Consider the following 23,238-nt stretch of genomic DNA (forward strand, 5'->3'; position numbering starts at 1 on the left):
AAGTTTGTACCTTGTTGAAGCGAACAACCTTTCATCGAGCAGCAAGGTCCTCAAACTGATTCTTCATTTCCCACGGTGTGTAATTCAGTTCAGGACGACTAAAGTTCATTGTTTGATACGCTGTTTTCAAAGTGCAGTAGTGGCTGGAACAATGATGAACCAACAGACGCCTTGAAACAGTCTGTGGATTTGCGTTTTCTAAGATAGCGAAGGAATGCCCCGCCCTAATCTCTTTCTGATTGGCTAGTACTCATTGCCTTCGTTGGATGTGTTCGTTAGGTTCAGGCAAGAGGAGTGGGATTGGTTGGAGTCAGGGAGAGAAAGTCAAGGTGAGCCAATCAGAGACAGAGTAAGGTGGGCCATTCCTTCGCTATCCTCAGAAACACCAGCCTGCTCTCATTTGTTGTCAACCACCACTGCTCTGTCAGTGATTTCAGCGTCAGACACCGACAGCAAAAACCACCTTTCACGGTGTTATGATACACCGCCGGTCGGCTGGAAGGCAGTATGATTTGTGGACGTGCAGCATCAGATAATATCATGACCTGACGGCACCTGTCGCTGCGGCATGATACACTGAGAGCGTTAGCTTAAAATGCTCCTGATAACGACGTAATTTAAGGAGCTGGGAAGTTCCTATAGGGTGGGCAGGAGGTTGAGGGGTCCAACAAACCCTGGACTTTCACCCATGAGCCTGCTGTTCACTTCCTGTATGACTTTAGAGCCATACCATGATGTTTGTTTCTAGACATAACCACGTGCTCGTGTTGCACGGCATAAATTGACACAACGTCCTGGAACGTCACAACAGACACAGGAAGACGCATCACAATTGGACGTGAATGCCACAGACTGAGCAGCGTTATGAGACAGGTTGGAAATGCAGATTCACAAACGGACTAAACTATGTCACCTGACGTCTTCCTTTGCTCCTGTAATGAATACCAGAGGTCAGAGGTCACCGCCGAACAGTAAAGATAAACATGAGTCATAACTCAGCCTGTAAGAGCACCTGATGTGGTTTTATTTTGGAGGACAGTCACTGACTTTCTGCTCTGTCCGCTGCAGGAAACTTTCTCACACTTGTGAAACACAGATGTGTTTTTGGTTGAGTTTCTTCAGGCAGCTCTGTGTTCGTTTCCTGTGACAGAATCTTTTAATTAACACGTTCACTGAAACGTGATCCTCTGCGCCGGTTTGTGTCTCTGCTGCTGCTTTCTTAAATCCTCGGTGTGCAGCTGCTGCGAGTCGGCCTGTGACTCGTGGCTGTAAATGGCATACATCAGCCTGTGACAGCAGGGCCATAACACATAAAGACAGTGAGGCTGAACTCTATGAAACTCACTGTGGGAAGCCCATTACAGCGTGGCCCGAGCCTCTTTATGCATTCATCCCGGCCTCATATTGGGTTCAGAGGGCCACGGCTTCAGATGCAAGTGCAATATACACAGCCCATAAAATATTTACGCGGCGGCGGCCCAGCTGTCTGCTGCTGCTCTCTGCTGTAGGTGAGGGTCGGGAACACACAGGATAATAAAAAACAATCCTTCATCAGCTCATAAAAAGTGTCAGAGTTTGGTCCTCTAACAAATCTCTGTGTGGGCTTATTACCGCCATGTTTCCTCCATCAGACCGCCACTTTGATCGACCCGGGCTGTGGATGGAGTTAGTTCAGATCAGAACTTTTGGTGGATGTGTTTTTCAATCCATCATCCAAAAGAAATGTTACGCACAGAACCCTCACACACTGATTCTGAGTTTATTGTTTTATTTGTAAAGAAAATTCACAACAAGAGACAAAATGAAGAGATGAATTTCCTCCTCTGCCTCTCTCCACTGCATGACGGGGCGGAGCTGTCCTGTCTGTGTGCGGCCCATATCCTCCTCCTCGTCATCATCATCGTCCACCTGATCGTCACTATCTGACCTGTTGAACGTATATCTGTGTGAGTTATGAAATGATTCTGTGTGACCCGTTCCTCTGTCTTATCTCAGCTGTGTCACGACGTCACATTTTCTTCTCTGATTCTTGGTCAAACGTCTCTAAAGGTTCTGATGGAGACGAAAAACATAGAAAACTGAACCTGCTCTGAAGCTTCAATGACAGACTTTCAGACTCAGTGTGCAAACATGACACAATGTGAAGTCATGTTTATTTTTAGACGTGCGACAATTTTGGACAAAAAAAACTGGACTCAGTGTGTAAAGGCCTTTACTTGTGGTTGTGTCTCTGTGAGGTTGTATCTCTGTGAGGCTGTGTCTCTGTGAGGTTGTGTCTCTGTGAGGCTGTGTCTCTGTGAGGTTGTGTATTTGTGAGGCTGTGTATTTGTGAGGCTGTGTCTCTGTGAGGCTGTGTCTCTGTGAGGTTGTGTCTCTGTGAGGCTGTGTCTCTGTGAGGTTGTGTATTTGTGAGGCTGTGTCTCTGTGAGGTTGTGTCTCTGTGAGGTTGTGTCTCTGTGAGGCTGTGTCTCTGTGAGGTTGTGTCTCTGTGAGGTTGTGTCTCTGTGAGGCTATGTCTCTGTGAGGTTGTGTCTCTGTGAGGTTGTGCTTCTGTGAGGTTGTGTCTCTGTGAGGCTATGTCTCTGTGAGGTTGTGTCTCTGTGAGGTTGTGCTTCTGTGAGGTTGTGTCTCTGTGAGGCTGTGTCTCTGTGAGGTTGTGTCTCTGTGAGGTTGTGTCTCTGTGAGGCTGTGTCTCTGTGAGGTTGTGTATTTGTGAGGCTGTGTCTCTGTGAGGCTGTGTCTCTGTGAGGCTGTGTCTCTGTGAGGCTGTGTCTCTGTGAGGTTGTGTCTCTTTGAGGTGTCCCTGTGAGGTTGTGCCTCTGTGAGGTTGTGTCTCTGTGAGGTTGTGTCTCTGTGAGGTTGTGCCTCTGTGAGGCTGTGCCTCTGTGAGGCTGTGTCTCTGTGAGGCTGTGTCTCTGTGAGGTGTCTCTGTGAGGTTGTGCCTCTGTGAGGTTGTGCCTCTGTGAGGCTGTGTCTCTGTGAGGTTGTGTATTTGTGAGGCTGTGTCTCTGTAAGGTTGTGTCTCTGTGAGGTTGTGTCTCTGTGAGGTGTCTCTGTGAGGTTGTGCCTCTGTGAGGCTGTGTCTCTGTGAGGTTGTGTCTCTGTGAGGCTGTGTCTCTGTGAGGCTGTGTCTCTGTGAGGTTGTGTCTCTGTGAGGTTGTGCCTCTGTGAGGCTGTGTCTCTGTGAGGCTGTGTCTCTGTGAGGTTGTGTCTCTGTGAGGTTGTGCCTCTGTGAGGCTGTGTCTCTGTGAGGTTGTGTCTCTGTGAGGTTGTGCCTCTGTGAGGCTGTGTCTCTGTGAGGTTGTGTCTCTGTGAGGCTGTGCCTCTGTGAGGCTGTGTCTCTGTGAGATTGTGTCTCTGTGAGGCTGTGTCTCTGTGAGGTTGTGTCTCTGTGAGGCTGTGTCTCTGTGAGGTTGTGTCTCTGTGAGATTGTGTCTCTGTGAGGCTGTGTCTCAGTGAGGCTGTGTCTCTGTGAGGTTGTGTCTCTGTGAGGCTGTGTCTCTGTGAGGCTGTGTCTCTGTGAGGCTGTGTCTCTGTGAGGCTGTGTCTCTGTGTGGTTGACATCATCAGAGTCACCTGGACATTAAAATATAATTTTATGTTTGCATACATTCACTTCTTAAACTGAGTCTTTGTACAAACACATTTCCTGTCTCTGCCCCCCCCAGCTGTACATCCAGACGACCACGCTGACCATCTCCATGAACCTGAGTGCGTCCGTGGCCCTCGGGATGCTCTACATGCCCAAAGTCTACGTCATCATCTTCCACCCGGAGCTCAACGTGCAGAAGAGGAAACGTTCCTTCAAAGCCGTCGTCACAGCCGCCACCATGTCGTCCCGACTCTCCCACAAGGCCAGCGACAGACCCAACGGAGAGGCCAAGACAGAGCTGTGTGAGAACGTCGACCCCAACAGTGAGTACTGACCTCAGCTTCATCACAGTCAGGACCGTGGTCTTCATCAGGGATCTGAAACCTCAATGAAACCAGTAAAACACTGCAGGTTAACTCTGCAGACACACAGACTGTTAAATGAAGTGTCAAACTGAAATCAATTGAAACGTAATAAAGCATGTTATTATTTTATTCATCCAACCATACATTTGCTTCACCTCCAGGACTGACTGGAGTTTAATGTGACTGTTTGAAGGAGGAGGTTTGACACAGAGACGCTGAAATATCTGAAAATAAAAAGTAGTCTCTGAGGGTCAGATGGTCTGATGGATTTCACTCTCATGTCTGTGAACTCAATATGAAGCTGCAGCCAGCAGCCTGTTAGCTTAGCTTAAATTAGCTTAGCTTAGCTTAGCTTAGCGGAAGGACTGGAAACAGAGGGAAACATTTAGCCTGGCTCTGTCTGAAGGAAAATGCTGCTCTGTGATTATTTAGAAGTTTCCCAACTTAAATGTTTCTGGGAAAACAAATGAGCAGCAGGCTCGATAAACCAGAGCTGCAAGAACAGTTAGTCCGTTTAAATTTGCTGGTTTGATTCTTCTTAAAGCTCCAGTGTGTCAGATTTAAATAGAATATATACACCTCAGACCCCGATCACACAGAGAGCGTTTTAGAAACTGGAGGCGTTTCTAACCAGAATGAAACTTTTTGCTCGCTGTTTCTGTGTTGCTACACTCCTCGTGTTTCTGCACGCTAGGCGCCTGGTGTTTTTGTCTGAGCGCTCTGAACTTCTCGAGTTAACAACTTCAACTCAGAGCAGAAAAGCGCTCCACGTCATCTCCATTGTCCAATGGGATGATCTGAGAGGCGGGGCTTCTGTGGTGGTTACAACAACCAGTTTACAGTTGGTAACCAATGGAGGAGAAACTGGTGGTAGTGGTTGCTGGATACCCAGAGCTATACGACTTTACAAAGCACAGTTAGCACCATGTGAATAGAAAACAGCAGGTAAGTGCAGTACTGTAAACGTCCATGATGGAGGAGAAGCTCCTGGACCAACTGGTGGTACTCCCCATGATCCAGCCTCTTTTTTAGGGTCTCATGTACCCACACAGATCTCTGTTTATCTGCTGACAGCCTCTCACCCTCAACCAGAGCTACAGACAGTACCCTAAAAAAAGGCGGTGCTGTGCGTCTTATCTTTTACAACCTGCAAAACACTTCCTGTGTGATCGGGGCTTCAGGCTGTTAAACGCTGTCTGACTGATCGGGGTCTGACGCTGCAGGATACAAAACAGCGGACTGTCGTCTTTTAATGACTTCACCAGACCTCCTCCCAGCTGTCACCTCCAGCCCATAATTATGTTGTACAGACTCTTTACACTGTGTGTCTCGTTTCTTCTGGTCAGTGTTGTTGTTCTGAAGCTTATTTGGATGTAAATCATTTTTGCTTTCATGATGTGAAAACATTGTCACATGAGATTTTACTCGCAGTGTGAAACATCTGGGTCCGACACCTACTGTTGTCTATAAATCCACATATTCAGCTGTGTGATGTTCGACCCATGTCTCTGACCTGTGTGCTTAATGTCCAGAAGAAATACAAGCATGCAAAATGTTTCTTTTGAGATTAAAGGAAAAGAAGATCTTAAAAGTTGTGTTCTTGCTCCACAGGAAATCAGAGCTGCAATAAAAAAGATAAAAAAAAGAGCTTCAACCCAGAAATAAAAAGTGCACAAATTGAAATTACATGGCATGTGATCAAATTACCACCTGGCAGTGGGATTCCCTCTGGGCCTCAGAGACAACTCACCAAATAATGTTTTTCTCCCCCTGACAGGCTAATTTCATAATTTATCAGAGGTAAGAGTAAATTAATCTTCTCCTTCTGCTTTGCTGTGCTGACCTTGATCCATTTCCTGCTGGAGGTTTGAGGGGACGAGGGGAGAGGGAGAGATAAAGGGAATAGATTTAAGTGGGAGAGAGGAGAGGAGGGAGTGTGTGGAGGGAATGTTAAATATACTTCCACGGCTCTTTATCACCATCTTTCAATTGACTCATAACTTTTACATGAGGAGGGAGAGACGAGTGTAATATGGCTGTTTGAGTGGCAGATTTACAGTCTGTCTCTGCTGCTGCGTGCAGGCTGCTCTGGGTGGCACTTTAACGACACGTTTGACCCCCAAGACCTCCGATTTCAGCACACTGCTCCTGCATTCATCAGGATATTAACTGTGCATGTGGCATGCTGGGAAATCCCTTCAACACTAGAGAGCGATATGGAAAGAGAGAGGACGGCCCTGCTGAGAGATCCCTCTGTGGTCCTACGTTTTACCTCCACCAGACGTCTCATCGTCTTTATTCAGCTGCTGTGTCTCCAGCTGATTTGGTCCAATTGTCCCCTCGCTGCTTGTGTCACACATTTCACCATCAAACGACCTCGTCAGGAGGAACCATAAACTAATGAACGTGAGGAAATGAAGGCAAAGAGAGAGAAGTGGAGGGAGACCACCGTACAGTCTGTCTCTAGTCCAAACCAGCTGATAAAGGTCAGAGGTCACTGACCAAGCGCCGGTATTCAGTGACCTCAGAGATGAAACCAGGTTGCATCAGCGGAGGACGTAGCACGATGCACAACAGACGTAAACAGTAGTAGCAGAGCGGCAGATTGATTTGATGACCTGCAAACTTTACTTCTGGTATTACAGATATTTGTTTTTGATCCAAAAACCAAGCACGGCCGAATATTAATGAGATCGCTGCATGTATTTTTTTTTCTGTCAGTGTCTAACTTGTCTTCTCCATCTGTTCTTTTGAATCTGTAGAATAAGACACGGCCACTGATGTCGTCAAGGTTCGCACTTTAACTTAAGAGAAGACCTGCTGTTTTTGGTTCCAGCTAAGAACCAGCTTTCTGGGTTGTATGTGCCGTCACTTTTGAATCATCAGGAGGCTCATGACAGAAATCTGCTCCTCTCCGTGTTTACTGGTTTTTAAATTCTGCACCAATAAACAATAAATAAATCTGACCGTGTGAGGAGAACTCTCTCCTCTGAGATCTGGGTGCTCGTGGCTCATCAGTGCGTCTGGCTTGTTGTCGGGGGGGTTTCCTGGTGTGTTACCAACACTGCGGGGACTCTGGACCTCAACATGTTTTACTGTTCAGAGTCAGCTGATGGTGGAGGAGACGCAGCAGAGCCGGAACGTCGCTGGCAGACTGCAGCTCAGTCAGGACTCCCTGAAGACCTGCAGAGCCATCTGTCGCTGCGCTCCCCCTTGTTTCTCACTCCATTTCTCTCCCCGTCTCTCTGCACTCGTTCAGCCTCGGGTTTACTGGTCCTCCCTTCACTCCGATTTTAAATCCTCTCTCTTTTCAATCTCGCTCTCTGGCCTCCCCTCACCTGCTGCCCCCCCCCAACCCCCCCTCACCACTCTGTAATAGCCCTCAGTCACTTCAGATGGCTTCATCTCTTCGTCTCTGCTCTCATGGCCCTCTGCTTCTCTAACAACAAAGACTTCTATCTCTGCGGCTTCAGTCGCTCTTCAAAGGCCAAATCTGTCTGATTCTGCTCTTATACGGCCTCGCTGCCTTTCTCCAAAAGTTGATTCCTTCTACAACAAAGGTTTCTATATATCTCTTAAAACTCATAGAGCTCTGGCTGCTCTCACAAAGAGTCCTTACAAGTACTATTTCCAAATCTCACCACCTTTGTTAGCGCTGCCCACAGGAGCCAAAGGCTTCCACTGCTTTTATTTCTCTGGGGATTAGCTTCTCTGACAAACGAGTGACGTCACCTTCAAATCCTGTTCTGAGGAGAGAATGTAGAGGTGCAGCACTGAGCTCCACTTGTCAACAAATTAATTCACCTGAACCTAAGTCTTTGTGTTAATAACAAAGTACAGAGAAAAGAGGCTGCAGAATTTCCCCAGAGTCATGTGACTGTTGTGTTTTAATATTCCACATGGAGGCGAGATGTGGGATGAAATTAAAGAGTTTTAAGGGTTAAAAAAAATCAAAGTGTACTGACAGTATCATCAGTGTGTACTTTAAAGGGTTAGGTCAGGGTTTTTGAGGTGGGGTCGTACGAGGTTCTGATCTATAGTCAGTGAATCACCTTTAGTCGACGACGGTTGGTGCGCACCCAGTTTAGAATACTGGTGATACCGTGCACGGTAGCGGCGGCGTAGACGTGTTTTTTAGTTGAGAAAATGCAGTGCCAAAGAAAAGGGCTGTGTGACGGCGAGGGTGAAGTGGTGACAAACTCCTCAACAAAGCGTCCAGTTAGACTGATGCAGAGATCACTGACAAAGAGTTGGTATTTGAAGAGTTTAGTTGTTGCCAGCGGCGTCAAAAACAGCTGCGGCCCAGTACGTGTGGTTCCCAACCTGAGGGGTCGGGCCTCTCAAAGGGTCACCAGATAAATGTGAGGGGTCGTCACATGATTAGCAGGAGAGAAGAAGAGGAAAGAGAAATTCAGGTTTTGTCCTTAATGTAAAAAGTAAGTGACGGATGAACGTAGTGGAGCTGAAGTATGAAGATGAGAAACATCTTCCTCTTCATCCTAAAGATGTTTTACTACAAACCCCAGGCTACTCTTCATCTCAGGAAGTAAACAGCTGTCACATTTCTGTCAGTGCAGTGATCTGAGCTGGTTGTCAGGATCCTGCAGAGGGACGTATCACTCCGTCCTGATTGGACAGGCGGGCCTGTCAGACTCTAATGACTTCTCTCTGGGTGACAAAGTCAGGGAGGTTCAGTGACACTTTGAGGCCTTAATATGCATATTATGCCATTTTCTCTTTTATCTGGCCGCCATGATTGATGACAGGTTTTTGGCTCGAAGCCATTTGTCACTGGATGAACGGCCAAGTGGGCCAGGTGGTGTCCAGTAGAGGGGCAGGAGGGTACAGCTGCAGGGGGGAGATAGGGAGGTGTTCACGACGCCTGCTCTACCTGCTCATTGAACATCTGAGGGCCGTCTTTTCACATCGCCACGACGACCAGCACGAGACTCGACCTTGAAATTCTCTTTGGTGAGAGATTTGTTGAGATGAAGCGGCACAGAGACCGCTGTTGGCATCATGGTGGAAATCAGAAACTGATCTGATCATTTGGTCGACAAAATCCTCATAAACACACAGCAGCTGCACAGAGACTGAAAGAATGAGGTCACAGATACAAGCGTCTGAAATGAGTTTCCTCTGTAGGGTGTCAGGGCTCAGCCTTAGAGATAGGGGGAGGAGTCAGACATCTGGAGGGAGCTCGGAGTAGAGCCGCTGCTCCTTCATGTTGAGGTGGTTCAACATCTGATCAGGATCCTCCTGGTCCAGCTGGTAGGAGGCCCCGGGGCAGACCCAGAACACACTGGAGGGATTATAGATCTCATCTGGTCTGGATCCTCCTGCCAGCGCTTTTCTGCTGGAAAAAATTGAAAAAAGATTATTTTATTCACCGACAGACTCCGCTGTCTCTGATGCCGCTTCAGTGTGCTGAGTCGGCATAAAAAAAGGCCGACGTGGGGCAACGATGTGGGACACACTGCACCAACTAGGGTGACTGACACTCACCGACGGCCCAACATTGACCAGCAGCCAGCTGTCAGCCCAGCGTGTCAGCTCTTTAGATTAAGATTCAAAATGATCATTTTAAGAGTCTCGTTAGTGAAGTGAATGCTCAACATTAACCTCTCGTTAGTGAAGTGAATGCTCAACATTAACTTCTCATTAGTGAAGTGAATGCTCAACATTAACAATACAGGATCAAATGACCTGCTCAGATCAGTGTCATCTTGTTTTAGACAGCAGAACTCCTCACAGGTGAGACCTGAACTCTGTCTGTTGTCACTGAGCTCTGAACCTTTGACCTTCACGTTGGGAGGCACGATGTGATTGGCTGAGTGTTATGAATCACTCTCTTCACTCTGACCTGTTCGTCGCTGTTGCATGATTCAAATACGGCCCTGAACTAAAGTTTAATGCTTGTTCTGCAGAATCTGATGTTCTACTGAGGAACCTTTGGATTCTCAGTGTTTTGTCTTCTGAGTCATGACCTCTCAACAGCCAGAAAACATCCAGTCACTAAAACTATAAGAGAAGCTGATTCTCTGAGTGATGAGGCTGTCAGTCATCCGAGGCCCTGCGCCGCCCTCCCTCTTTGAGAGTTCATAACTCAAGCCTTCTTTTAAAACTTTAAGATCATTTCATTTATTTCCATCATTAACTCTCATTTCACCTCCATCACTGCATTAACCTTCAGCTGGAACGACAGCCACGAGGACTGAAGCTCATTTACCTTTTGTCCATTTCCTCCCTCTTCAGGTCCAGCAGCAAAGAAGAAATATGTGAGCTACAACGACCTTGTGATGTGACGGCGTCAGAGCGACGGGCTGAAGAGAGAGAGAGAGGAGAGGCTGATAGTTGGAGATGTTTCGGTCTCCTGCCCTGCTGGCTAAAAACAAGAACAGGGAGAAAAAAGAGAGACGAAGAGAGGGATGTTTTTTGTTGTTGTTGTTTAGTTTTTTGGTCTCACGTGCTTCATTGCCCACTACAGACTTTCAGACGCTGAAGCAAAGCCTTGTGGGACTTTCCTTTGGGCACTCACACACACACACACACACACACACACACACACACACACACACACACACACATACATTCAGTTGGTCAAAGAGACACGAGGACGTAAAGACAGTGTTCAAAACTCGGGGATGTTGTTCAGAAAATAAAAAATCTTTTTTGTTTGTGATGATGATGATGATGATGATGATGGTACTGAGAACAAACACGGCAGACGTCTCGCAGCCTCACGGGGCTTCATGTTGATCCTCTCCTGCTGTTGATGTCAAACGAAGCCGCCGTCATCTCGGCCTGACGTGACCTTTCTACGGAGCCCGCCTCCCGTTTGTCTTTTAATGTACTTCCAAACTGCAAGTTTTCCAACCTTTCTGTCCTCTCACCTGTGGTTCTTTATGGCTTCTATGTTCCTTTGGTTGTTGGTTTGATTTTATTTGTCCTTTCAAAGGCAACGATGGTCATGACGCTGACGATGAATCTACTTTGTTCTTTGCTTCTTGGATGCACATTGTTTTTTATTAAAGCCATATTCTTCGCTCTGAGATTTTGAGGGCTTTGCTCACACTGCTCCCTGGAATCTGATTGTTGCCGCACGAACCTGCCGAAAGGCCCCAAAAACATGTTTTCAGCTTCCTGCATGAGCACGTTAGATTACAGCACACAAGGCAGTGTAACGAGTGTCATTATTATCAACAGTAAACATGAAAGAAATTCATATTAATGGATTTTTTCACTTTTGTTATTATTATTGTAACATCTACTGGGGTGATCATGCTCTACAGAACTACAGTACCCATAATGCTTTGAGGGTTTCTAAAGAGGAAGTAGTATAATACAGCCATGGAATCAGTCAGTGCGTTTCCATGACATCAGAGGAAATGATTTATTGTGTCAGTCTTTATAAATCCCTGTAAACATGTCAGTGTGAGTGAAATGGTCCTGCAGTGAATGTGTCACAGTGGGACTAACACACCCAGATCACGTGACTCCTGCATGTATACAGTCAATCAGACCCAAACTGGCCGAGGCGCTCTGAGCATGCTCCACAGTTTCTGCCCCGGGCTTTGACCCGGAAGTCCAATAGCATTAAATGTGTAAGAGAAGAAGAAGCCGGTAACAACATGGAGAAATCTACATCCAGAGCTGTGACTTTTTGGACGCACCAAATGTACAGAGCTGTAAAGTTGTCCACCATGGTAGCAGTTAGCTGCTAGCTAACCGTAGCTAACTTGTTTGTCCATTGTTTGGTCTGTGACGTAATAGGTCAACAGGAAAAAGGTCCAATACTAACAAACTGAAAGGGGGCATATCTCCACCTATCGTTTGGGGTTTGGCTCAGAGCCAGGACACTTGTCATATCTTTCCCCAGGGGTTTCTGGCCCCTGTCCTCCGGACGGGTGGACTTCTTCCTCCGTATCATGAGCATCAACAGACGGCAATGTTTTTAATCAACATTTTAAAGTGGAAGCTTTTCAGCGAGCTAACGCTGCAGCCAGGAACAAACATCTATGATCCATCATCTGTTTGATCATCTGAACAAAGAATGTTTCCCTGCAGCCGTCCTCCTACAATGAGCTGTGGTGACAGTTATTACTCTGTATTGATCCATGATTAAGGAGCTGATAGGCAGACAGTGTTAGCTAGCGAGCCACTGCACCAGCTAGTGGAAAAGCTTTATACTTTCACTTTAAACAAGTAACTGTGAACTCAAGGCTCACATTGTTTTACAACAACGATCTGAAATATGTATTTAGCTATCTCCATCTGCATCCATCAGCTCTCCGACTCTGCAGGTGGATGTTTCTCTGTTCATCCGTCTCTGCAAAAACATTGGCACGATCTGTAAACACGTGCTCTCTGTAAAGCCTGGTTGGCCACAGCACCCACAGCAGTAGGTGAGCCATTGTTCAGGTGCAGAACTGGTGAGATAATCCCAGGGTATTTATAGTTTTGACTGGGTTCAATTAACCAATAGGATTTTTGAATTAAATAATAAATCATTAGAAGTCATTTAAAGCATATAATAATCTACATTATATTATATAATCTGTTTTCTTATGTTCCTGAAATAAAAAACGTGTTTCCGTGCATTCGACAAGCAATTTGTGAGCTGTGTAAACACGATGATTTTCTCTTATCTTGGTGAGAGTGCTCTCGACTCGTAAATTTTGTTCTTACCCAAGAGAAGAGCAAAAATAAGAAAACATTGGTGAATCACAGAAGTCAATGGGTGCTAACAAAATAACAGAAAATCAAGGATACGAACAAAGATAAGAGAAAATTCATCCGTAAATCATTTCTTGCATGAGGCCCATTGTGTCACAGCATGCTGGGAAGCTACGCCCATTTAGCCCCAACACGCCACAGTATGTTAAGTGCACAGTCACAGTGTTGTTTATCCGCTGCAAACTAATGAGGCAAAATCAGCTTCATACATTTTAGTCAAATTAAGTCAAAATTCTTCTTGAGTTAACAAAAAAAACTATGTCAAACTCACAGTGATGTGTTTTTATGTCACTTTGACGATCAGGGACATTTGTGTAGACTTGACATTGAAATGGATTGGAGGTTTACAGTGTATGATGCTGTTTTAACCTAAATTTGATCGTCTTTATTTTCTGATCCAAACGCTGGTTTTAAGCCTGTTTGGCAAAGTGTTGTCAAAGCGAAGAACACGTCTGAACTCCCTCAGAGTGTTCATTCAAATAAACACAAGAAGTTTGTGCTCTAGAAAAGAATCAACACTCAGTGAATAACCTCCTAAGCCCTACGATAAGCTAATATGGCAAGGCTTAACTATACAAACCAATGAGCAGTGATAACTAACATGTCTTTGGGGTCATCGGGTGGGAACCTCCTTTCACCAGTGTTTCGTCTAGTTGGTCCCACGACACCTCCAGGAGGCTAGACAGTGATCTCTGGCGTCCCAGAGACACTCCCCTAATGCCAGGTCTCACTGCTCCCCGCACCAACCCAACAACCTCCTTTACCTTACTTACGCATGGCTTTCTCAGCCCAAACAGCACTGCCACCTTCAACAAACCCAGGCTCCGTACATGCGAGCTCCAGGTAGAGACAGTGCTGATACTACCTTTCCTAGCACATTCACCATACTCTATTTCACACGCTACATAGCATAACTATAATATAAGCTAAAGTTAAAGGAGCTAAATGAACTTACAGGATCAGCAAACACACTCACCTTGCCGCATGGCCTCAAACAAAATGGATTCAAATAGGCCACTCCCACACTTAAATAACCTTCCTCTTCCTGGATTTCCTCCTGAGAGGAAGTGGATCTCTCCACCTGATGTCAAGGAGTTATGTACTCTGTGTAATCTAGCTGACAAACAAAAAAGAGATCTGTGTGAGATTGTAAGAGAAGTTATGAGCCTCTGAGGACCCGTAGTTCTTCAGGTTGAAAATTCCTGCATGATAACGTAACAGCACATCATCAAAACAAGCTGATGCTGCTGAGTAACGTTAGCGCTGCTGTGCCGTCTCCAAACATGCAGAGTTCACTACAACACATTAAAGCGTTAGTGGCTGCAGGACTCTGGTGTCATGATCAGTTTATTGAATCATATCTGTAGTAAATCTAATAGTGTCTCCTAGGTGAAGCATTCACAGGCTGACTCCGCCCCTGACACGCCCCCTAACTGTGACTGACCGCGTCCAGGCTTCAGGTCAGTTTGCTCAGTTAGGAATTGGAACCAACAGCCTTGATCTCCTCCATGATCTGTGTGTCTCTGCTGCAGCTCCAGCTGCTGACACACTTAATGTTTTACCTGCGCACACCTGTCACTCTGACCTCACACAGTACCGTTACCTCACACGTCTCCCTCCTCAGGGGGAGGCACCTCACAGTTTGAGAAACTCTAAGATTTGAAGCCATGTTTCTAGGATCTTTAACCACCGAAGATCAGGAATGTGGACATGAGGCCACGTTGCCTCTGAACTTTAAGTGCTCTCTTACTGATGGAGCGGGAGCAACGTGTGAAGCCGCCGTTTCCTCAGAAATGTGTGTCAGAAATCGGAGCTGTGAACTTTTCATGGCCATCCAAAAATACACAGGTGAGACGATGATGAAGAATCAGAGATCAGTTTCATTTGTGAGTCATCTGACGTGGTAAAAATCAGATTCCTCGGCGCTCTGCGGACGCAAAGCAAAAAAAAAAAAAAAAAAAAAGGCAGGCGTGTTTTTAAAGGCCTTTTTGTTCAAACTGTGTGTGGTCTCATGCTGATGACAGCATCCCCATCCCAACATGTGTGTTCCTTCTCCACTCGCACATACATGATGACTTCTCCAGTATTTTGTAGGTGTCTGATGCTGACGATGACGATGATGCTGATGATGATGACGATGGTGATGACCCTTACCTGTGTTGTAGCCGACTTTAAAAGAACCCTCTGCGGTCCAGACGTCACTGGTTTGTGCTGAGTATCTGGTGATTTAACGGACTGCTGATCTGACAAAGGTGTTGATGTGGAGGTTGTCGATGCATGCCTGATATGTTCGATGTTGAATCTGAAAAAAAAAGAAAAAAAGAAAAACAAGTTTAATGAAACTTCTAACGACACAGTTGACTCCACCTGTCTGCTCTGATCTGTAACTGTTTTTGATTTCTGTTCGGTTTCTTTCCTCCACTGAGACTTTCTCACACGGCAGAATATGGCTTTGATTGGTTTCTTATTTTCCTGGAAACTCTGGAGAAAAAGATGAATATATATTTAAAAAAACAAAATACTTGTTAAAAAAAGGAAGCATGTATGTTTTTTACTGTTTGTACTTGGTATATTCATGTTGCCCTTGCTGCTTATGTGCCAATGTTGTGGGAGAGATTTACATTTGGCCACTCATGCAACTATTCTGTGGTGTTGTCCAAGAATGTATCAACATGAAATAAAAAAAACATTTGGTTATTTTTTTATATATATTCCCTGAGGAAACGCAGTTTGGTGCTCGTGTCTTACTCACTTGAATTGCCTTGGGAGAAATTTGATGAACAATGAAACAGTGTCTGCGTCTTGGATTTGTAGAATATCGTAATTTGCCTGGAAAAAAAGTCTCCTTTTTTCATTCTTCCTGTTCTCTGCTCTGAAACGCGCTTCCTTTGGTGGAGAAAATGGGAAGTGTTAAAATATCTGAGCTGCATGGGTGATTTCCAGAAAATGAGCCACTCGATCTCAGTTTCTACAGAAGCTTGTTTTTCATTGAAGATCATCAATAAAATAAAAGCTGCAGATCCTGAACGCACAGCTCAGATAACTCACCTGCACCTCTTGTGCTATTACAGAAATCTTTAGCGTGCACATTGAGATAAGTTTCTGTTTCATGGTCAGAATAATGTGGAGCGGAGAGGACATCTGTTTGATGAATGCGTCTGTTCTGCTCTCACACTGGCCATCTGCCAAACACTGTGCTTTAAAAGAAGCATCAACAGCAACAAGTCCGGCTTTGTTTCCAACCGAGAGAGCACAGGAGTGTTATGTTCAGGTACAAGTGTAAGGTGGTTATGGGCGGGCCGATTCTTCTCACTTGTAAATGTATCAAACATTTCGAGTTTTCATAAACATGGTGTCAGTTTCTGTTTGACACATTGAACATCTGGGACACAGACTGTTTGCTGACAGAGTCCTCGGCCTCTCAGTCTGATCCACCGCTCACTCCTCCACAGCTCAACCTCTCGCCCAAATATGGTCACTTCTGGCTCCAAAAGACCAAGAGATGCCGAACGCCAAGCTCTGAAACAGAAGCCCTCAAACCAGTGTCCCAGCAGCTTTGTCCATTCATTTTACAGTCTATGCTCAAAACATGCTTAGGACTTAAGGTGCGGACACACAAAACCGACATCAAAGAACTAGCGGTGACGAAAGCCAACTGTTGCGTCGTCTACGTCGCCTCACGTCGCCCTGTGTCAGTTGCATTTGAACACACTACACGGACTACATCCGACGGCCAAGTAGCACGTACGTTCTGCGTGAGAGAGAGCGGAGTGAGAGAGTGGTACATCCTGTCAGCCGAGGGGTTTCCTATCTGTGCAGCCGAGCACCGCAGCACCTCCACGGACTGTTACATCCAGACGGTCCCGGTGTTTCCTCCACAGGCTCCACTTCACTCAGCTGCCCGATAGCGGAGGCTAACTGGCTGTGCTTCCCTCCCCCCTGGTCATGCTGCGGCTAACGCTCCGCTAGCCGCTCCCAGCTAGCCGCTCCCAGCTAGCTCCGGTTTGTTATTCAGGTTAAAGTGTGAAGAAGCAGCAGGTCTGTGGGGCAGCTGAGTGAAGTGGAGCCTGAGGAGGAAGCACCGGTTAGCCCCGGTTTCACTACAGGCAGATTCACTCGCTACAGGGGCGAGGAAATAAAACCTGAACAGCCAATCAGAGTGATCTCTCTCACCGACAAGCTCTGCCTCTGATTCAACATGCTCAATCGGCCGAAAAGCCACCGACGCCAAAGTGCTGACGGCACACCGCAAAAACTAGGCCGACAGACGCTCACCGACGGCCCAACTTCGGTCGACGGCCGACCATCGGCTCGGTGTGTCAGGGCCTTAATGGGCCGTACACGTCGCCTTTCTTGCACCCTTGAGTTAATTGTTTAAAAACTGTTCTAAGTCCCTCCCACCTGATGACTTCAGTCATACGCACACGCTTAATACAGTTACTGTTATTTTATTTCATCTTGTGTTGTTCTCTGAAGCCTGCCTCACCCTGCTCTGTCTCTCAATCAGATCAAAGGTGAGACAAGAATTAGTTGCTAGCCGCCCTGCGCTCCCTCTGCCTCGCTCCCCGCCACTGCCTCACCAGGACGAGATCAGGCAGCAGCTCTGGAAACGGACCTCCGGGAGGTGCCTGTAGCCACTTAAAATTGGCCAGCTTAAACTTTCCTCAGCACCAGGTCTCACTGCAGCAGCGGCGGGTCTAACCTGTGTAATCAGTTCAATTCAATTTTATTTATAAAGCCCAATATCACAAATCACAGTTTGCCTCACAGGGCTTTACAGCATATGACATCCCTCTGTCCTTAGGACCCTCACAGCTGATAAGGAAAAACTCTCCAAACAAACCCTTTAACGGGCAGCAACAGGAAGCTTGCTGATCTGGCGAGGAGTCTGGGCCGTCCACTCCTCCAGAGCTGTGTTTGTACTATGTGGATTCAGGTTGCTGCGGTTGCTGACTGGAGGTCCGTCTGTCTCTAACGCTGCTGCCTGCTCTCCTCCTGGCAGGGTGGTCTGTGGTGGCGGGGAGTGAGGCGGAGGACACACTTTCTTACCATATTATCTCTGGTTCATGAACCAGTTTCATTCAGAATTCTTGATGCCTCGGTGCTATCAAGTGAGCCAGCTTGAGTTCCACCAGTTTTTAATGGAACCATCGTAATCAAGGATGTGTCGTCCGTGGAGCGTGTCGCACAGTAGAAATGGTGGATTACACTGATTACCTGCAAAGTCTACAACTTATCCAACCTGTAGAATAAGACACGCCCACTGACGTCATCACTGTTCACACCTCAGGTAAAGAAAAACCTGTTGTTTGTTTTGTTCCAGCTGAGAACCAACCTTCAGGGTTCTGAACCAGCTTATGTTTGGTTGAAATCCTCTGAAAGATTCAAATGTAGCTGCAGGAACCCAAGCAGCAGAACCGGTTTCATGTTGGTGGAAAGGGGGTAACAGTGATTCGAGGCCCTCGCTAACGTTAGCTACATAAATGTGAACTGGAAGCTGCAGCTGTGAGACTTTTGCTCCAGTTAGCAGAAGGCTAACCTATTAGCAACATTATTTCCATCTCTGAAACACTTTGCTGATGTTGACACGTTTTATTTGGTTTATTGTCAGACTCTGTTTGATTGGTCCGTCTTCCTGTTTTGAGTTGCTTTGCACTGTCAGCAGTTGTTATCACTGCTTCTCTGCAGGATTCTCCACTACTGAACAACGTATTCTCATGGCACAGTTCATATGATGTCCTATGAATTAGCGTCCCGTGAATGACATTGCGGCCATGGTGAGGGCGTAACTTGAAATGACTCAAAGTTCCTATTAATCCAAACACACGACTGCAGTGGAAAGTACCCGGGTGAAGGTCTGTTTTTTGTGACCCATCCACCACACCAACCTGCCTCCTTGTGTGCACGCTCGTCTGCATCTGTAGAGCAGCCAGTAGGAACGCCCTCTCTCTGAAGTGACCTGTGATTGGACAGATCGGTGGAGATCCTCAGTCATCCAGGTCATGGTTATCATAAGTGCTATATCGTAGGCAGCAGGACCTGCTCGAGTTTCTTGAAGATGTTTCACCTCTCATCCAAGAAGCTTCTTCAGAGGAAGAGACAAAAAAAATGAAACGACATTGTCATTCCTAATGTCGCAGGAGTGTCTGAAAAACTCGGGAGGATCTTCAACAAACACCACATCCCGGTGCACTTCACACCCAGCAACACACTGAGACAGAAACTTGTCCACCCTGAGGACAAAACACCCAGACAGAAGCAGAGTCATGTAGTGTGAGCAGTTCAGTGCAGCCAGGAGTGCACAATTTTTTACACTGGGGGGACAAAACAACCGCTCCACAAACACATGGCACAGCACAGGAGAGCCAGCTCCTCAGGTCAACACTCAGCTGTCCTACATCTACAGGAGAAGGGACACTCCTTTGAGGACAGCAATGTGCACATCTTGGCCAAGGAGGAAAGATGGTTTGAAAGAGGAATAAAAGAAGCCATCTACGTCAAGCTGGAATGACCATCGTTAAACAGAGGGGGTGGCTTACGACACCATTTATCATCCACCTACAGTGCAGTCCTGGGATCCCTCCCCAGACGACTTCACCCCTGGTCCCACCTGACCCTAACGACCCACATGGTGGTCAGGTGGGTCAGTGACTCATGTGACTTCAACGACTCTGTCAGGGTTCACACCCACTGAAGAGGCTTCCTGGATGAGAGGTGAAACGTCTTCAAGAAACTCAAGCACGTCCAGCTGCCTCTGATATTAGCACTTATGATCACCTGTAATTGGACAAAAATGTCTCCTGAAAACAAGAGGAGGAAGTGTAGTTTCCTCTCAGAACACTTGACAATATGCTCAAAGGTTGTTATGGGAAAGTTAAACTGCCTACCCCAGCTGTAATAACACCTGTAACCCTCGCAATTTTAAAGTCACATTAACATTATTAAACATTATTTACCTGTGATACATTTGTGACAGTCTGTGAAGCTGTATCTGAGGCAGGTGGAGACAACCGAGTTCACCCAGTCTGAGTGTCGCAGTGGACTTTACAATGTAAATGCTGTTTTGGTGAATTCCTGCTGACAAACAGCAAAAACCAAAGTTTTAACGAGGTAATAAAATGACTCTGAGTCGACAGCACAAACAGGCTGTAGTTTCCTTTGTCAGAGTTCGGTGTACATAGTAAGTCCTTTAATACGATAATCTGACATATTGATTGTTTTCATCCACGTCTTGCTAACAGCTGTTGTTTTCTCAGGTTCAGACATTTTCCTGCAGATCCTCCGACTAATTAATGCCAAAGTTTGCACTTCTGCCTAAATGTTCTCTACGCAGTTTTTTGTTCCGAGTTCAGAAACTTTTTTCCTGTTATTATGCTAACACAGACCCCCTGCATTTTCCACTGCAGTGGCTATTGAAGAGCTTTGTCAGCATGTTTTCCTGCAGCTAAGATATCAGAGCACTAATACGACTACTGGCATCTCATCCTCCCTCCCAGTAACACTAATTGGTTTGGCGGCGACTAATCTAATTGGACACTGAAGGTTAGTTATGTGAATCCACACAGAGCCGCCTCTTATCGCTCAGACAGAGGCTCAGAGAGGAAGAGGAGGAGGCTGTGCTATTGTTTCAGAGGGAGGAGGGAGGAGCAGTGATGGGGAGACACAATCCTGACAAAGAAATGTAAAAGTTTAAGTCAGCTTTCAATGAAGTGATTTTATGTTCCAGTCTTAATTAGTCCCGTCTGCTTTTGTCCCAAAGACAAACTCAAGTTTGTAGTTTGTTGTGCTGAACACAAACTCACACTGATCGCTGCTGTGATATTATAGCAGGGGACGTTTTTAAGGAGACACATACTGGACCTCATTTACAGACAGTGTGGTTTGGCTGGGGCCAGTGGGGTGGAGGGGCCTGATTGTCACCTGGAAATACGTCTGTGTTCAAAAAAGAATTCACACTAAATCAAAAACCATGATGGAGATGGGTTTGTCCTCAAAAAGAAAAACCGATCTCCATCATGGTTTTTGTTTTGGTAAAACAGTACCAGTCTGTTCCAAAAGATATGTTTGTTCCACAGAAACTATAAAAACTGTTTCATTAAATTAATAATTTCCTGTTTTCTTTAGTAGTTTTGGTCGTATATGAATATGTGATGATGATTTCTGGGTAATATGTATGTTGGTGTCATTCAGTATCAAGTCTGTTTAATCCAGTAATGAGACAACAGGATTTTCAGCAGCTAGTTTCAAAATCTCTGAACATAAAAGCAGCAGTAAGACTCACTGCTGGTAAAATACACACATACACACACACACACACACACACACACAGTTTCAGGCGTGTATGAGCATCATAACCTCACACCACTGTCTCGCCGATCACAGCATAGGAATGATGAGGCGTTGATAAATGTTGACAACAATTGTTTAAATCTCCCGGCCCGACAGAGTGGACCAGGAATGAGTCCTAAAACCTGGAAATGAGTCAGCATTTGACCACCCACGGTTCCCTCGTCTCGAAGTCAGTAGGTTTTTGGTTAGATTCTGAAATCAAATCTGTGGTTAACACGAGCTGAAGAGACTTTCACGTTTCACGTCAAGCATCTCAAGTCCTGTTTCCACCAAGCAGTCTGGTACGTATCAGTTCAGTTCGGTCCCCATGTTTGGTCCCCCTCTGTTGGGGTACGTAGCTCACAGATCTGGGTTCTCATTTATAAAATATTGTGCAGGATCCACAATGAAAATGTACTTACGGATGAAAGCTAAACATGACATGGCCAAAAAATACTTGACAATTTCTACAATCAGGCTTCCACCGCACCATCTGCGTCAGCATCGCCAATTTCCTATTGTGAGCATGGGTCCAAGTTTCTGACACCGGCTGACCACTGGTGTACAGTTTACTGATAAAACTCTGCACAGTATGAACAGTGGTTACATGAGCTTCAAAGAGCTTCATGAGCTTTTAGTAACAGATCTGTGTGCCAGGTGCCCCAACAGAGGGGGAACCAAACATGGGGAAGGTAAGGGACAGTTCTGTCGGTACCATCCATAACCTTTGACAGTGGAAATGGAAACAAAGCATACAGAGCTGAACTGAACTGAACCGGACTGCTCAGAGGAAACAAAGCTTTAGTTTTCTGTGCTTGTTAACGCCACCAAACATCGAGTGCAGTTTTGCTGCTTTTGGTCCAATTAAAAGAATCTGTTTTTCATTATTTAGTTTTGACCCATCCAAACATTAATGTCAGAGAGACAGGAAATCAGAGCCTGCAGTGCATTCGTGGTATTTGGTGTGACAGAGACATATACAATCGTGTGTCATCTGCATAAAGATGGTAATAGACGTAGTGATGGCTGGTAATGTTTCCAAGTGTAAGCAAATATAATAAAACAAAATGGGGCCAGAACGCTTCCCTGAGGAACACCATGTTTATTCCAATGAGTCTCTGATACAGGAGGACCCAGGCTGACAAACAACTCAGTTAAATACCAAGCTGAGACACTGTCAGAGAGAACAACCCATTTTTAGTCCATTAAAAGACTTGCTGCATCGAATTTCCATCAAAAATCTGAACACAAAAACATGAAAGACTTATTTTTAGGTTCAGTGTGACTTCAGCCCTCTGAGGATATATTTTCTCCAGAATAAAGGTCCATAAATCCACCATCAGAAGAAAGAGTCTTTTCTTCAGTGTCACAGTAATCCTATGATAATCATCTGTGCGTCCACACTGCAGACACACTTCACTCAGCTCACTGTGAACAGACACACTCAGGACTACGTTATTAAATACAGCCTCTGTTTGAAGCAACCACACAGAGACACACAGCAGACACACAATGGCAGTTTAGAAAGGTTCCAATCTGGTTATCGAGCAAACCACAGCACAGAGACGGCCCAACTTAAAGTAGTAAATGAACTGAGCATTATTGTAAATGCAAACGATGTTGCTGTTCGTCTTCTATTAGACTAAAATGCAGTGTTTGATACAGTTGACCACAGTGTTTTAAAGTATCTTAATGTCTCTGCTGCAGCTCCACCTGCTGACCACATTGGTGAGCAATCAAACCAGACGCCAAACTATAAAAACTAACTTCCTGTTTCTTAAAGAACACCTGCATCACCTGTTGGGTCCCCCTTACACACTCAGTGCTTTTCCATGACATCAGAGGAAATAATTTATTGTGTCAGTCTTTATAAATCCCTGTAAACATGTCAGTGTGAGTGAAATGGTCCTGCAGTGAATGTGTCACAGTGGGACTAACACACCCAGATCATGTGACTCCTGCATGTATACAGTCAATCAGACCCAAACTGGCCGAGGCGCTCTGAGCATGCTCCACAGTTTCCGCCCCGGGCTTTGACCCGGAAGTCAAATAGCATTAAATGTGTAAGAGAAGAAGAAGCCGGTAACAACATGGAGAAATCTACATCCAGAGCCGTGACTTTTTGGACGGACCAAATGTACAGAGCTGTAAAGTTGTCCACCATGGTAGCAGTTAGCTGCTAGCTAACCGTAGCTAACTTGTTTGTCCATTGTAACT

At 45.8% G+C, this 23,238-nt stretch overlaps 1 protein-coding gene across 2 annotated transcripts in view; it reads left to right on the plus strand.

Moving 5' to 3' along the window:
- grm7 (glutamate metabotropic receptor 7) overlaps positions 1–15,421 on the plus strand; it is a 427,000-nt gene extending 411,579 nt beyond the window's left edge. The window contains exons 9-11 of one of the 2 annotated variants that reach the window (XM_033626794.2): positions 3,669–3,915; positions 5,735–5,757; positions 10,213–15,421. In XM_033626794.2, coding sequence (XP_033482685.1) covers positions 3,669–3,915; positions 5,735–5,739 — 252 coding nt within the window. In that variant the 3' untranslated portion in view covers positions 5,740–5,757; positions 10,213–15,421. The remainder of the gene's footprint in view (positions 1–3,668; positions 3,916–5,734; positions 5,758–10,212) is intronic. The other variant, XM_033626793.2, reaches the window with a different exon arrangement.
- The last annotated feature ends 7,817 nt before the right edge of the window (positions 15,422–23,238 follow it).

Source organism: Epinephelus lanceolatus, chromosome 1 (genome assembly GCF_041903045.1).
Source record: "Epinephelus lanceolatus isolate andai-2023 chromosome 1, ASM4190304v1, whole genome shotgun sequence".
NCBI lineage: Eukaryota > Metazoa > Chordata > Actinopteri > Perciformes > Serranidae > Epinephelus > Epinephelus lanceolatus.